The following is a 17222-nucleotide window of genomic DNA, read 5'->3' on the forward strand; positions in this document are numbered from 1 at the left end:
GGCTGCAGGGCCTTTGGGAATGACCATTTATCACGATATGATACCAAGCAGTGAAGCGCGTTTTAGCTGAGATTAGGGACACTAAACGCTAACGAACCCTGGCAGCCTCTAAGACACGAGCCGCGTCCTCCCCTGCAGCTCTCTCTGAGGCTCTCCCATAATTCAGCTTCCTTTCCCTGCCTTTAAAAATACTCTTGTTGTAGCAGCTGCGTGAACTACCCTGCGAGCCTGGGAGTGAGCCCGCAGGCCAACTCCTGTTTTGGGCGCACACTCCCTTCCCCGCAGGGACTGTCAGGCTGGAATAAGACCTTGCGGTATAAATGATGCTAAACTACTGCAGGGCCAAGGGCAAAACTCTTGGCAGCTTCCTTTCCCCAGTTCCTGCAGCTCTCTCCCCAGGATCTAGATAATCCCTTCTTCAGGGAGTTTCTTGTTCTGGGGCGGGGGCGGGTGAACTCAGGCCTGTTTTTGTGAATAAAGTTGGTATTTGGGACACAGCCACACCCACTCATTTACATTTTTTCTGTGGCTGCTTTTGTGCTCCAGTGGCAAAATTGACGACAAAGCTTAAAATATTTACTGTATAGCCCTTTAGGAAAAAGCTTGCTAGCTCCTGCTAAGGCAGACAACTGGCAAATAATTCCCTTTTCAGAGGGGCTGAGAGGAAATCTGGTTTCCATAGGTGAATGGTAGTCGGTAAAGGAGGTGACCAGGGCTAAGTGTCATCCTCCACTTGCTAGTAAATAGGAATAGCATTAAAGCTTGAGCAGGAGTTGGTGTTTTTGTCCTTGATTGCTCTCCTCATCGCTTCCTTAAAACCTTGGGTTTGTTAGAGCTCTGTGACAAGTCGATTCTTTACACTGACTGTTTCATCTTTTAGACCGAACTGGAAGTTGAACCCCTGGTTTTCCTACACTACAGTGTATGTAGCGGTATTAAGGACATTTTCTGCTGGGGCAGTTGTGTGTTTTCAGTGCTGTTTCTCAGTGTGGTCAAGGATAGGACAGGTGTTTATAATCTCCACTAGAACCATCAAAAAACAAAGAGCTAATTGAATTGTGTGTGTGTGCAGAGTGCTCAGCCTGTTGGGGGATTCGAAACCTTGAGTTTCATCTCTCAGGGGAATTCTTTACCTCATTCATTTTTATTTCCAAAATTTAAGATAAGAGTAAACCAAAAAGTTAGATTCTCAAAAAAAAGAGGTAGTCAAATGCTTGTTTTTGCTCTTCTCCAGAGGGAACGTCCACCGCCTCCAGCAAAACCGCCACCCGATGAAGAGGAGGAAGACCGCATAGATAAGAAGTATTTTCCCTTGACAGCTTCTGAGGTAGAGGGTTGAGGGTTTATTCCCATCACTGAAATATGATTTTTTGGAAAGTACATCAAGCATGTGCTTAAAGAAGACTTTGCTTTCCCATCTTCGTATCACCTCTTTGGATCAGTAAATTTGTAACAGGGATATCGGTAATCTATACAAAACCTTTCACCCTCACTCAAAAGTAGTAAGCAGGGGGAGTTCCCTGGTGGCTCAGTAGGTTAAGGATCTGGTGTTGCCACTGCTGTGGTGTAGGTTTGATCCCTGACCCAGGAAGTTCTGCATGCCGAGGGTGCGGCCAGGAAAAAAAAAAAAAAGAAGTACTAAGCAAGGAATTTTCCTAGGGCTCTCTAGCAGGCAGGCCAGTTACTGATCTCCTTTGCCACATGGAAAGTAAAACATGACATTTTTCTCATGGCTTCATGAGAAACAGTCTACTTGTGGCTTCTGTACCTGTGCTGTCTTCCGACACAAAGTACCACATATCCCCTAGTTGCTGTTCTGCAGACTGGGTCAGATGAGCAAGCTTTGAGGCATCTGCCCCAAACGTCTTTTTCCCGCTTTTATATTTTCTCTCTTCCTTTCACATAAAGAATCTGCACCAGGACAAACCAGGACAGTGTCATGAAGATGCAGCGAGAGGAGAGATAGGGGTCATTTGGGCAGAAGACTCAGAGGAGGCTGTTTGAAAAGAATAGTGCACCTTTTAGAAAAAAAAATGTTATCACGGGGCAAGTAGTTCAACCTTCTCACTTTAGGTATATGAAGAAAACTATATTTTCCTTAATTTTACTCTTCAAATACAGCATTAATACTTCCTAGCATTCAGAGAACATGTTTATAGAGGGAGTTCCCATTGTGGCTCAGCAGGTTTGATGAAGACGCCAGTTTGATCCCTGGCCTCCCTCAGTGGGTTAAGGATCTGGGGTGGGCACAAGCTCTGGTACAGATATCAGATGTGGCTGCAGTCTGGCATTGCTGTGGCTGTGGTGTAGGCCTGCAGCTGCAGCTCCAATTTGGCCCCAAGCCCAGGAAGTTACATGTGCCACACGTGTGGCTATAAAAAGAAAAAGAAAAGAAAAAAGAACATACCTGTGTGTATGTTTTGTGTATAAAACTGGATCACTTAGTTGTATACTTGAAACACAACGTTGTAAATTAACTATACTTAAATTTTTAAAAATCAGCTAACACAGACTAGTAAATTAAGTCTCATCACTTTATCTGTAAACGTCAGAGTTAAGCTTTTCACAGTAGGCCATGGGCCATCCAGTGAGACAGATTCTTTTTTTTTTTTTTTAATTTTTTTTTTTTTTTTTCCCCACTGTACAGCAAGGGGGTCAGGTTATCCTTACATGTATACATTGCAACAGATTCTTTAATGTAAATACATGCAACCAGAAGAATGACATAGTTTAACAAAATGTGCAGATACAAGGAAGCCCTTTTAAAAATGTCAAAGTCAATGTTGGAGAGAGAGGATGATTTCTATGCCAGGTACAAATTCTGTCCTTATTTCTTTCTATTCCTTAATTACAAAATACAGCTATCATGTCTCAACCAAGAGGTCTCTAGAATTTCAGGCTCCGGGATACTAATACATTGCTGTCGGATACAAGTGCATGCAGTAAATCCCTACATGTTTTGTTTGTTTGTTTGTTTTTGTCTTTTTGCTTTTTCTTGAGCCACTCCCACGGCATATGGAGGTTCCCAGGCTAGGGGTCGAATGGGAGCTGTAGCGACCGGCCTACGTCAGAGCCACAGCAACGCGGGATCTGAGCCACATCTACAACCTACACCACAGCTCAAGGCAACCCCTTAACCCACTGAGCAAGGCCCGGGATCGAACCCACAACCTCATGGTTCCTAGTCGGGTTCGTTAACCTCTGCGCCACGACGGGAACTCCCCTATATGTTTTTATATAGAGGTTTGCTCTATTTCTCCCTTTTTACAAGGAAAAACCTAGTATTACGGAGCTTATTCAGTTGGGGCTGGATCTCTTTAAATGCGTTATGCCACCTCTTTAACAAGAACTTGGGTTAAAATTTTTGATGCCCAAGGATACGAGCAAGGCTCTTCAAGAAATAGTAGCTAGCCAGGACTTTCTATTCTCCTAGAACTTTCTAGAGCGTACGATTTGGCCCTAATACCGTGTTAAGAAGTAGAGGGATGGAGTTCCCTGGTGGTTTAGCGGGTTAAGGATGTGGCATTGTCACTGCAGTGGCTCAGGTTGCTACTGTGGCATGGGGTTCGATCCCTAGCCCAGGAACTTTCATATGCTATGGGCGCAGCCACCACCCCCCGCCCCCAAAAAAGAAGTGGTAGTGGTAGTAGTAGAAGTAGAGGTGGTGGTGGTAGTAGTAATAGAGGTCGTGGTGGTGGCAGAGGTGGTGGTGGTAGTGGTGGTAGTAGTAGTAGAGGTGGTGGTGGTAATAGTAGTAGAGGTAGAGATGGTGGTAGTAGTAGTAGAGGTGGTGGTGGTGGTAGAGCAGTCGTGGAGAAGTCTTCATATTATTCTCCTTCATGGGAGACTCTATAACTTGGGAGATGTGTCTTTAGGACTTGATTCCAAATAGCCTAGAATTCTGATCGGGTGAGTCAGTATTTGGAAGGCCCAGAGAACCTTGGCTTTGCTTCTCGAGGATGGTTCTCAGTACATGAATATAGAGCTGATACGTCTGGGTTACCATCCTTTTAATGATTGAGACGGATTGTTTGCTGTGGTCTGAATGGATAGGTCTTCTCCAAAAGTGGACTTGTGGGGGGAAGGGGCTGTAGTCTTCACCATATTCATTTCTTCTGCTCTCAAATCTTTACTACCCTAAACCTCATGTCCTAGGAGGCACTGGCTTCATCCAGGTTTAGGCTTTTGTATTTGGTGCATGATCTGCCCCAGTGTTTGTTTCCTGTTCCTGAGGCTTGTCAGATGACCCATGGAAGCTTTTTTTTTTTTTTGTCTTTTTAGGGCCACATCTTTGGCCTATGGAAGATGCCAGGCCTACAACACAGCCACAGCAACGCCAGATTCAAGCTGCATCTGTGACCTACACCACAGCTCACGGCAACACCAGATCCTTGACCCACTGGACAAGGCCAGGGGTCGAACCCACGTCTCATGGACACTAGTTGGGTTCATTACCACTGAGCCACAATGGGAACTCCTGACCCATGGAAGCTTTTGAGGGACGCTGCATATGCCTGGCTGCAGGAGGGCCGCTCAGAGTAGTGACCCACTCATGAAGTGGCTTAGAAAAATTAAACCTACACACACACACACACACACACGTGCACACGTGCACACACACGAGCTCTTTGCCCCACCAGATGGGCTGCCAGTTACACCAGACCCTCGGGGTCTTCTCTGTGCTCAGATGTGCTGAGTGTTTGAGGGAAGTGGCAGCTGCTGGGCTGTCTCTCCCCGGAAACCTGCCCACACTCTGACTAGCCATTCTGTTGGTCACAGTTAGGTTGTGACTGGTAGTAGCTTTTCTCTGAAGCAAAAGTTTCACTTTCCATATAGCATAGAATATGGGTTTTTTGGTTTTGATTTATTGCAAGCCCTGAAGAAGGGAGAAAAAAAGGTTAAGGAGTAATTGAGTAAAGAGCGGAATCCTTTCTGTTGAAAATCAGTTATTGTCGTAGTCACTGTGACATAGGGCTTCTTGAGCAGGAGCTCAGAAGACTAGAAGGAAAGCAGTTTATTGCTTTATTGTAAGATTTTAAAACCACAGCTGGCAGAGACCAGGACCAAGAGGAAAAGATCCCCCTACATGCTGTCCAGGTATGAACAGGGGGCTCATACAGCTCACATTAGACATCAGACAGCTGCAGGAGGAAAGGGTTCCAGACTGGATGGATAAACCACACTTGCCTGAAAAAAATGAGGCCCACTTGGTCCAGGGTCGGGGGAATGGGTGTGTGATGGCCCAGGCCCTGCCAGGAGCCCTCAGTGTAACCCAGGGCAAGTCTCTAGAGCCTGGGGACCAGGTTTTGCCATCTGCAGAATGAAAGGGCTGGAACCAGGTGCTCTCTAGCTGTGCTGTAATGGGTCCCTTCCAGCTCTGGCATTTGCCAGTTCTCTGCTTCCAGTTGTCAGGCACAGGAGCCAGGCGTTCCCGAGACCCGAGTGAATGTGGGTCCAGTGGGTCTCAAGTGACTGCAAGTCCAGTGGGTCTGATTTTCCAACTGGAAGTCATCAGCCCTGTCCCGCCTGAGAAGAGAAGATGTTGTAGGCCCAGATCCAGGCTGTCACATCCTTCTCGGAGAAGCACGCCTGGGGCTGTGCGGCGGCTCCGGCTGTGTGCAGAGCCCCACAGAATGGGATTTCCAGGGCTCTGCCTTAGTGATAGCTCTGGGTGTGTAAACTTGTAGAAGACAAATTCCTGTCTGTAAAGCCTATGGCATAAAGTTAACACCATAAGAACTGTTAATGGCCCCTCTTTGTTCTCTTAATTGTGCTCCTATGAAGAGACAAAGGAATAAGTAATACAGGCAAAAGACTGTTGTAATGAAATAGCTTTTAGCTTCCAGGTGGCTTTCGGTAAGTGGAGGTTCCTGCTGTGCTGAGCAGAATTTCCTAGAGACTGTCCTTGGAGTGGCAGCCTTCCTGACACCCCAGAGCTGCAGTCTCTCATTCAGTCTGAGGCGGCTAGCGAGCTAGCGTCCGCGGGGTCTCATTGGGCTGGAACACTGAGCTGTGCCTCGCAGGAGCAGGACCCTGATGCATCACAAACCTGACTGGTTTCCAGTGAGCTGGTGGACGGGTCAGTGAAGGAGGAAGTTTCTGTGTGCTAAAGAGTCACGGGCAGGGTACCACGGTTGGTTAGCAGGGCTTGTGAATTCCCTCTCACCCCTCGTTCACAATATATTACTTGTTCCAGCCAAAATGCTCAGGAAGAGATTGTGTGCTTTGGTTTGTTCTAAGAGCCAACATGTGATAATTCTTAATTTGTCTGTGAAACACATTGGATCCTTAAGGCAGAGGAGCCAGAAATGTCTAGAGCAAATATCTCCACTGTTGCTCTCAGTGTGATGGTGGCACTAACTGAGGTTCCTGGCCTGGACTCGTGGTTCCTGCCCTGGTTCAAGACGCTTGGCTCCTCGGTATTGTAAGTGGCTATGGCTACTGCGCCCCCTCTGACACAGCAGGTGTAGGGCCACCTCTGGTCAGTTGTTTCTGTTTCTTTATTTTGTCTTTTTTTAGGGCTGCACCTGAGGCATATGGAGGTTCCCAGGCTAGGGGTCCAGTCGGAACTGTAGCCGCCAGCCTACACCAGAGCCACAGCAACTCAGGATCCAAGCCGCATCTGCGACCTACACCATAGCTTAGGGCAACACTGGATCCTTAACCCACTGAGCGAGGTCAGGGATCAAACCCACGTCCTCTTGGATGCTAGTTGGGTTCGTTAACCGCTAAGCCATGATGGGAACTCCTGGTCAGTTGTTTCATCGGAGATACTTGACTGCCCAGATTAGGGAGTTCTCAGGCCCAGAGCTGCTCTCACTCCGCTGACATTCGTGCCGCAAGTTCCACGTGACTCTTGAGAACAGATAGGTGGAATTCACCTAAAATTGTATTCTCCTAGGGGAGGCAGGAAGCTGCCTTGAGGTAAATCCTTGTCTTAAAGCCCAGGGCCCATGGAGCAAGGCTCTTAAACATAGAGCAGGACTTCAGAGCTCTTTGTTCAGAGCTCTTTGTTCTAGGGTCAGTAAGAAGCCATCTCGACTCCATCTTGAGAAGTTGGGAAGGATTCCAGCCTTGAGGTGCTATATGCACATATTAGGAAAGAAACATGGGGAAAGGCCTTTATGATGCACTGTGGCCAAAAGCCACTTGGGAAACGTTGTCCACAGAAAAGGGATTGTGTGGAACACTGGAGGTGGGAGGGGAAAGAAGGGAAGGATCTTGGAGTTTATTTACAGTGTTTTGAAGGATGAAATGAGGGCAGACGGGCGGGGGGGAGTGTTCTAATCAGAGGCCATTGAGATGTGAGGTCCGGGTGCAGAGCTAGGAAGACTTTTGCGCTTCCCCGCAGCCCTGGGTTAGTTCCCTTCCCTACGCCTCCTCTCTTCCTCTCACCATCGGGCGATCAGGTTGTTTTGACCTCCCTGTCCTGGCGTTAGCCACCTGCATGAGGACGTCTGTGCTGTTCTTCTCTCGTAGGTGTTGGCCAGGAGACCCTGGACTCCGGGGAGCGCAGCTGGGGACGAGGAGCATCCTTACGAGCTGCTGCTGACGGCGGAAACAAAGAAACCGGTGTCCATGGACGGAAAAACGAAAGGTATAGCCCCACACCTGCTCTGGCAGAAACAACGCTGGAGGGACCCTTGATGAGTGCAGTCCTGGGTGGAAGGAAGGAGATGGTATGTCCTGGGATGGGGAGGTTGGATCTCAGCATGGTCTGGGCCATGGGTGTGCTGTGGCCTTTCATTTTCCGTACCTTGGGCTGGAGTAGGCTTGTCACCTTCCTGCATGTGAAGCAAGGAAAGGTGGGGTCAAACTAGGTGAGAACCAAGGGAGGGGAGGGCTCCAGAGGGTGGCAGAGATTGAGTTGAGGTGTCAGATCACAAACCCTCAAGTTAATACAGTGGAAAAACAAGCCCAACAAGTCAGTCCCCCTGGGTTGAGGCTGATGGCACAGACTCCGCTTTGAGTCCTGACCTCAGAGGGAGCCGCTCCGAGGGAGGGCTGTGATTGGCTGCCAGCCGGTAACTGGAGTGCTGTCGCCTTGGCCTACTTTCATGGCCTCTGCGAGATTCCATTTCCTCCGTGAGGCTGAGGGCTGCAGGATGAGATTCAGCCAGGCGACATAAACGCAGTCGCGGCAGAGGTAAGTGTGCCCCGCTGGAGCGTTTGGGATAACTAATCCAGGGTCATGGGGAAGCACTAATCCAGGGTCATGGGGAAGCACTAATCCAGGGTCATGGGGAAGCACAGCTGCCATCTCAGCCCAGCACCCAGACCTCGAATCTTGAATCTCTAGTCTCCTAAGGGAGCAAGAGGGGCGGAGAAAATGCCCTGTGCAACTTGAAGGACCACCCAGCCCGTCCCAGCTTGCTGTAGCTTGCAAGGTAGTGTCCCTAGTGCCTCCTCCTGTCCCCCCACCACCCGTGGATCAGGTAAGAAAGCGGGACACGTTGGTGCCTTTGAAAGCGCCCTTTGCACGGCCTGTCACCTGTCAGGGTCGGGGCTGAGAGACCGTGTGCGGTGTGTGACCTTGCAGACCTTATTTTAAGGGTCCTGCGTGGAAGGTCTCTCCTCCTTAAATGCAGAAACTCTATGGTGATTTTCATAGCAGTTGTTTGTTTTGGTTTGTTTTAACGGTTTTCATATAGAGCTTTTTTTAAAAAAAGTTATGATTTAGAAACAGTAAAATTCACCCTTTTTGTGCACAGTTGTGTGAGTTTTGGCAAATACAGTCATATGACTGCCACCCCAAGCAAGACACACAACAGCTTCATCCCACCAAAGGCCTCCTCGTCCCTTTGCTGTCAGTCCCCTCCCTTACCCAGGCAGCCACTGCGCTAATGTCTGTCCCAGTAATTTTGCCTTTTCCAGAATGTCGTATAAATGGAATCGTACAGTACGTACCAGAAAAAGGTTCCTAGACCCAGCGCCTCTGTGTGTGTGTGTGTGTGTGTGTGTAGGATTCACACCTACAAGCAATTCTCTGACCTCTTTGGGGTGTCTGAGGATTCTGACCCTTAATTCTGACCCAATCTACCTGGAGAGAGAATCAGATAGAGCAGGCAAAGGGCTCCAGCCCACAAGGGCACCCTCCACTTTAGATGCCAGGCGCACACCCAGGTTAACACCTGTGTTTCAGACCAGCTACACATTGGAGGTGCAGTGACCCCCTCCAACTCAGGATGCCAGTGGCACCTCCAGATTGTTGCTCGTACATGTGACTGACCAGCTGTGAATCCGAGGTTCACACAATTCCCGCCTCAGGTTCATTAAGTTGCCTGAATGCCTCACAGGGCTCAGGAGGACACAATTACTCACTAGATGACCAGTTCATTATAAAAGGATAGTAAAGCGTACAAATCAACAGCCACATGAAGAGATATGGGGCCTGACACGGTGGCCTGCAGTAGTGTTCTGGTTTCCCCAGTGTGGAAGTTCTTAGAAATAAAAGGACCAATAAGCTGTCTTCTTTGGTTTTTATGGAGGCTTCATTGCACGGTCATGACTGACTAAATTATCTGCCAGTGGCCTTGATTCAACCTCAGACCCCCTTTCCCTTCCCGTGGGAAATCAGGGTAATGGGACCAAAATTTCCAGCACCCTAATCACATGACTGGTTCTACCCAGCCCCCACCACGAGGTAGGATCCTAAAGTCACCCTCATTAACATCTTATCAATCAGAAAGTTCCACGGGTTTTGGGAGCTTTGAGCCAGGAACTGTGAATGAAGACCAAATACATCTGAAAATATATTTTGGTCATTCTAATGGCAAAATATATATATTTCCTATAAATCACAATATTCCAATACCATTTTGAGTCTGACTCCTTTCACTTAGCATAATTCAAGACTTATCTATGTAGGAGTTCCCATTGTGGCGCTGTGGTTAACGAATCTGACTAGGAACCACGAGGTTGCGGGTTTGATCCCTGGCCTCGCTCAGTGGGTTAAGGATCCGGCATTGCCAAGAGCTGTGGTGTAGGTCACAGACGCGGCTCAGATCCTGTGTTGCTGTGGCTCTGGCGTAGACTGGCAGCTACAGCTCTGATTCGACCCCTAGCCTGGGAACCTACATATGGCGCGGGAGAGGCCCTAGAAAAGGCAAAAAGACAAAAAAAAAAAAAAAAAAAAAAGACTCATCTGTGTTGTTGGACGTATCAGTAATTTGTTCCTTTTTGCTTCTGAGTAGTGTTCCATTGTATGGATGTACCACAGTTTATCCATTCACTAGTTGAGGGCCATTTGGGCCATTTACAGTTTTTGGCAATTACAAATAAAGCTACTGTAAACATTTGCATGCAGGTTTTTTGTGAACATAGGTTTCATTTCTCTTGGGTTACACTAGAAACAAGCGTGCTGGATCCTATGTAAATATATACTTCATAAGAAACTACCAAACCATTCTTCAGAATGGTGCTACCATTTTGCTTTTCCATCAGTTAAAATTGCTATCTATATATGTTCTCCAGCTCTCAATATTATCAGTTTTTAAAAATTTTAGCCATTCTAGTAGATGTGTAGTAATGTTTCATTCTGGATTTAATTTGCATTTTCCAATGACTGATGATGTTGGGCATCTATTAATGTGATTCTTTGCCATCTTATATCTAATAAAATGTCCCTTTACATCTTTTACTCATTAAAAAAAATTGTTCTTTCTTACTATTGAGATGTAAGGGTTCTTTACGTATTTTGGATGTAAGATATTCATCAGATATATAATTTTTTCCTAGCCTGTGATTTGTCTTTTTATTCCCTTAACAGTGTCTTTTGAAGAGCAGAGTTTCTTAATTTTGATAAAGTTCAGTTTACCCCCCCCCACCTTTTTAATGGATAAAGTCACAATTTTTTTTCCTATATTTTCTTCTAGAAATTTTATAGCTTTAGGTATACATTTATGTCTGTGATTCATTTTGAGTTAATTTTTGTTTATGGTGTGCAGCATGGGTAAAGATCCATTTTTCTGCAGAGAATGTCCAGCTGTTTCAGTACTGCATGTTGAAAAGACTGTCCTTTCTCCATGGAATTGTCTTTGCCACTTTGTTATTCTTTTTGAGAATTGTTTTAGATATCCTAGTTCTTTTTATCTTTCCATGCAAAATTTTAGAATCAGCTTGTTGATTTCTACAAAAAAGTCCTGTTGGGAGGTTCCCATTATGGCACAGTAGAAACTAATCTGCCTAGTATCCATGAGGATGCTGGTTCAATCCCTGGCCTTAATCAGCACGGGGAGCTGGCGTTGCTGTGAGCTGTGGTGTAGGTCACAGAAGAGACAAGGCTTGGATCCCACATAGCTGTGGCTGTGGCTGTGATTCGACCTCTAGCTTGGGAACTTCCATGTGTCATGGATGTGGCTCTAAAAAAAGTCCTGCTGTGATTTTTCATGGAATTGTGTTGAATCGGTTTGGGAAGAATTGATATCTTAACTGTATTGAGTCTTCCAGTAACATTTGGCAGGTTTTTAAATTAAAACCTTTAGAAAGAGTGCAGTAGAGCACCGATGGCTTCTCTGGTTGTTTAATAATAAATCATACTGAAATTAGACCTTAAAGAACAAGTTCTCAGTTAATTTAATGCTCTGTTCGAAAGTGGTTCTTAGTGAGGTTCTTAGTGGTTCTTTAGCCTCATGGAGGGGGAACTCTCATTCTTTCTCTTCAGAGGCTTGATCTGGAACCACACCTGGTTCAGCCTTTGAAAGGAAAGGGAGAAGTCAGATGAACTTCATAAATGGGACCATGTGCCCTTGATAGGAATTTTCTATCCTCAGGTTAAGGAATCTCCAGGTTGAGGAGTTCCCTGGTGGCTCAGCAGGCTAAGGATTCAGTGTTGTCACTGCTGTGGCTTTGGTTATGACTGCAACTTGGATTCAGTCCCTGGCCCAGAAACTTCTGCTTGCCATGGGTACAGCCAAAAAAATTAAAAACGAAAAAGAAAAAGAAATCTCCAGGTTAAGGAGAGAACCCCAAAGGAGGACTTTTGACCTCACATCTAGTCCTTCTTTGCCTTGGTTTCTTTCAGCTCTCCATTTGGACTCACTGTTGAGAGTGGGTGGTACAGGAAGCCGATTTAATTGAACCTCAGCATGTGAGGCGTGCCTGCCTCCAGGCTAGCTGCTTGGATCACTCAGAGAGCTTTCAGACAAAAGAGTTGAGACATTAAATATGAAAATGGGCTTTGCCAGTTTCCCAGTAGCCTGGAAGAAGTGGCTGCTAGGATGGCTCAGAGTGAGGCAAGTCAGCGGATGATGTTGTGCATTAGTACGTATTAACTTTCGCCTGCTTTTCACTGGTGTCATTATCTTAGGCAGCTTTTATGAATGAATTCATCAGTTTTCAAAAAGGCCATGTTAAGGAGACTTCCAGAGCTTTCAGCTCCTCCTTTATAATTCAAGAAACTACAATGTGAAGGGTGGGAAAGGAGTTTTTTTTTAAATTACATTCTAAAATTACATTTACTTTAGCTCACGGGAAAGAAAATTTTCAAACAATGCAAAAGCGAATACAAATAAAATGCACAGCTTCTTCTCACCTCTCTGCTACTCACAGCTGTCAGAAGTGGCCATGGTTTGAAAGTGTGTTGTATGAGTCAGGCTGTTGGCTGTCTGTATATAAAAATGACCATGTGAGGAGTTCCCTTGTGGTTCAGCAGGTTAAGGAGCCATCCTTGTCACTGCAGCGGCTCAGTGACACTGTAGCAAGGGTTCGATCCCTGACCTGGGAACTTCCACATGCTGTGGATGCAGCTAAAAAAATGACCATGTGAGATTGTTGTTTGTTTTTAGTCTAAAATAGAATCATATTTATGCTTCAGGCCATTGGCTGTCTTTATATAAAGGCGACCATGTTAAATTGTTTTGTTTTTAGCCTAAAATAGGATCACATTTTATAAACTTTTTTGCAAACTTTTTTTTTTCAGTCTACCTTGTTTATAGATCATAAATACAATTTTGCCACTGTTCTAAATATATTCTGCATTCTTTTTCATTTGTGGTCGAATCGGAGCTGTAGCTGCCAGCCTATACCACAGAAACACCAGATCCGGGCTGCATCTGTGATTTACACCACAGCTCACAGCAGTGCCAGATTCTTAACTCACCTAGCAGGGGCAGGGATTGAACCTGCATCCTCATGGATGCTAGTCAGATTTGTTTCTGCTGAGCCACTCTGGGAGCTCCTCCCATGACTCATTTTTCTATTCTAGCCTTCAATATTATTTTTCTGTTATAAATTAATGCTACTGTGGTCCTTCCAGAAACACATTCTTACATGCATATGAGTCTTTCTCGGAGTTCCGCTTGTGACTCAGTGGTTAACGAACCCCACTAGGATCCATGAGGATGCGGGTTTGATCCCTGACCTTGCTCAGTGGCTTAAGGATCTGGCTTTGCCGTGAGCTGTGGTGTAGGTTGCAGACGTGGCTCAGATCTTGCATTGCTGTGGCTGTGGCATAGGCCAGTGGCTGCAGCTCTGATTTGACCCCTAGCCTGGGAACCTCCATGTGCCACGGGTGCAGCCCTAAAAAGCTAAAAAAAAAAAAAAAAAAAAAAAAAGAGTATTTCCAGAAAAGACATTGACAGGAATTCCCTTGTGACTCAGCAGGTTAAGGTTCCAGCATTGTCACTGCAATGACTCTGGTCGATGCAGTGGCACTGGTTCGATCCCTGGCCTGGGAACTTCTGTATGCTGTGGGTGCAGCCAAATAAATAAACAAACCAACAGAAAAATTAAAAGACATTGACAGAAAGTAGAATTAGCAGGTCAAAGTGTAGGTACATGTCTAGATTTAAATCGGTAGAGCCACAGGGCCCTTCGTAGTGGTGCGTGAGCATGCTCTCATCCCACACCTTCGTCAACACAGAATGCTCTCATCTTTTAATGTTTTTCACCATGGTAAGCAAAAAAAGTGACTTTTGAAATGGACATTTGTCTCATCTAGTGAAACTGAGCATCTTACTGAATAGTATTTTATATTTAGACTATGAATTGCCTATCTTTTTTTCTTTCTATTTTCCTACTTAGAAATTAATGGTAGGAAGTTCCCTTCATGGCTTAGCAGTTAATGAACACAACTAGGATCCGTGAGGATGTGGGTTCGATCCTGGCCTTGCTCAGTGAGTTAAGGATCCGGTGTTGCTGTGAGCTGTGGTGTGGGCCGGCAGCTGCAGCTCCGATTCTATCCCTAGCCTGGGAACTTCCATATGCTGTGGATGTGGGCCTAAAAAGCAAAAAAAAAAAAAAAAAAAAAAAAAAAAAGAAAGAAAGAAAAGGGAAACATAACATGTAGGAATAATATAAGAAATATATATATATGAAACCACAATTTAGAGATTTTTTTTAAATTAATAGAAAGAAGATATAGGAATAAACTTTATTTGGTTGGAGTTACTACTGTCCTCTGGGGATGAACTGTCTGGTGAGTCATTGGTCCATCACAGTGACTAGTTGAAGAGGGGTTAGCACTGGTATTTAGTGCCTGGTGCCCAGGAATGCCAAGCGTCTTGCACCAGGAAGGACAAACCCTCACAGTGAAGGGTTTTCCCACCCATAAATGCCAGTTGTGTCTGTAGAAATGACAAAAACTAACAACTAGAAAGCCCATCCTCCCAAAAGCACCAGGCCCAGATGGTTTTATGGTGTTTTATCCAACTAGGTATTCCTCTGGTATTTCCCTTGTTTCAAATGTAGAAAAAAATCTTCTGAAATCTTTGTGCAGGACTAGCATAACAAAGCAGTGGTTCATGGAGCACAATCACGTTTCTCTTTAGTGTTTAACTCTTTGCCCGCTGGACGTTGGGCGAAGAGTCCTGCAAGAGTAGAACATGCTACTGCTCAGAGAAACAGAGGGCAACTTCCCAGGATTGGTAACAATTAGGAAAGTAGCCAGGGGCTCTAGGAGTCACTGTTTTCTAAGGTGCTTTCCTGCAGCATCCACTGTGGTGCTTAGGTCCTGGTGAAGTGGCTACTCAGCTTAGGACAGTGATGGGAAGACAGGGACCTGTGTGGACTCACAGCTGTACTTCTGAGGTTTAAGATGCCGTCAAGTCAGTGTTCCCGAGAGCCATGCATTTAGGTCTGTGTGAAGTTTGAGTATGAAGACCTTATTCTTCAGGGATGGGGGGAAATGGTACTTTGGCTTCTCCCTCTACTCCCACCGCCCAAGTGCTGCCAATCTCGGGGCCTTTGGGGGATTCCGCAGTGTGAGTTTTGGCCTTGCCCTTTGCCAGCTTGGGATTGAGTTTTCTCAGGTGTGCTTTCATCTGCACACCTTTTAGTAGAAGTCTCACTGTTATGTTAGTTTAGTAAGACTTCAGGAAGAAAGTTTCAGTAAGTGCCTGTATACAGCCCACCATCTTTCCCTGGAAGTCCCTGCTAGCTTTCCATGCAGATGCCTAGGAGTCAATTTGAGTGCTTTTCCCAAAGCAAGACATGTAAATGAGAGAGTGGAACAGTTAAGCTCCATCTTCAGCATCTTGCTCTTCTCTCACCCCTTGCGACAGAGGAGCTCCTGCCGGAAGCCAAGTAACTGGCTTGCTCTTGTCAATTTATATTTCTGAGTTGGAATAGTTCATTTTTATTTCCATTATGGATCAAATCCAAGCTCTGTGAACTATGCATCTATATTTTCTTCCACCAAATGTATCAACAGCCACTTATGTACATGTATACATAAGACATGTAAAATAATCATAAAAAGACAGAATGTGTTAAATGCATATAAAGTGATATGAAAGTAATTTTGGAGTTCAAAAGAGGGTTAAATTACGTCAGTGTGAGAGATCAGAGATGGCTTTATGGAGGAAGTGCATTTGAGCTGAACCCCAAAATAGAGAATTCTACTTGATGAGCAGAAATAAGGAGGAAGAAGAGGGCACCAGGCAGAGGGAGGGGCATAAATAACAGATGATGGGAGACGATAGAGAGCATGTGTGGAGAACGGTAAATAATCCAGTTTGGCTGGAACAAAGAACTGGTCTCAGAATATTGGATCTCAGATGTCAGTCTTTATTCCCAAGACAGTAAAGTATTGTTGAAAGTTTTTGAATGAGGTGGCAGATTAGAAGCCCCACTTTAAGTACAGTCATCCCTCGGGATTCTCGGGGGATTGGTTCTAGGATACCCTCCCCCACAGATACCAAAGTCCATAGATGCTCAAGCCCCTTATATAAAGCAGCATAGATTTTGTATATAACCTGCCCATGTCCTCCCAGATACTTTAAATCATCTCTAGATTACTTATAATACCTAATACACTGCAAATGCTACGTAAGTAGTTGCTGACACATGGCAAATTCAAGTTTTGCTTTTTGGAACTTTCTGGAATTTTTTTTCTGAATATTTTCAGTCAGGGATTGCAGTTGGGAGACTCGAGTCAGGAATACCCTGAAGTCAAGAAACTTCAAAGAATCTCTTGAAGGCAATAGGGCCCGAACTAGGGGACGAGATAGAAAGGATCTGGACAGCAAGAGGGATTGAAGAGGGAGCATCAACAGGATCTTACAGCCAAATATGGGTGACTGAGGAGGAGAGGGTACTGAGGAGTAAAAGGTCTTGAGTCTGGTTATTGGGGAAATACTATGCAGCGAACAGAAACGAGATCAAGGGAGGGACGCATTTGAGGAACTGTGTTAAGTTTGGTTTTGAGTATGTTAAGTTTGAGGTGCTTCAGGTACCAGCATATCCAGATAGAGATATTCCACAAACACTTCGAAATGTGCGTCTGACGTTCAAGAGAGATGTAATGCCTAGAAATACAGGTTCATAAAGCATCCCCATTGAGGTGATGGTTTACATAAGAGAGAATCGGTTGCTGAGGGAAGGACTAGAGAGATTGAAGAAGTCAAGATTAGAATTTACATGGAATTAAGGATCCAGCGTTGTCATCAGATGGCTCTGGTTACAGCCTGGCACATGCAGGTTTGATCCCTGGCCAGGGAATTTCTCTATACTGTGGGTGTGGCCACAATTTTGTTTTTAAATTTTAAAAATCTCGGGGTTGGAGTTCCGTCATGGCTCAGTGGTTAATGAATCCGACTAGGAACCATGAGGTTGCAGGTTCAATCCCTGGCCTTGTTCAGTGGGTTGCTGTGGCTCTGGCGTGGACCAGCGGCTACAGCTCTGATTAGACCCCTAGCATGGGAACCTCCATATGTGTGGGTGCCACCCTAGAAAAGGAAAAAAAAAAAAAAAATCCTGTGACCAGGGAGGAGGGAGAGGGTGCA

The 17222-nt window shown here is 45.5% G+C and overlaps 1 protein-coding gene across 13 annotated transcripts in view; it reads left to right on the forward strand.

The window, feature by feature from the left end:
• The window catches only part of ANKS1A (ankyrin repeat and sterile alpha motif domain containing 1A), a 182445-nt gene that overhangs the window by 91833 nt on the left and 73390 nt on the right, over positions 1 to 17222 (forward strand). For 12 of the 13 annotated variants that reach the window (XR_002345583.1, XM_021098223.1, XM_021098214.1 and 9 more), the window contains 2 exon segments: positions 1235 to 1327; positions 7480 to 7597. Coding sequence is in view for 12 of the 13 variants with exons in the window: in XM_021098223.1 (XP_020953882.1) it covers positions 1235 to 1327; positions 7480 to 7597 (211 nt within the window). In the remaining variant the exon portion in view is untranslated. 13 annotated transcript variants of the gene reach the window in all.

Source organism: Sus scrofa, chromosome 7, assembly GCF_000003025.6.
Source record: "Sus scrofa isolate TJ Tabasco breed Duroc chromosome 7, Sscrofa11.1, whole genome shotgun sequence".
NCBI lineage: Eukaryota > Metazoa > Chordata > Mammalia > Artiodactyla > Suidae > Sus > Sus scrofa.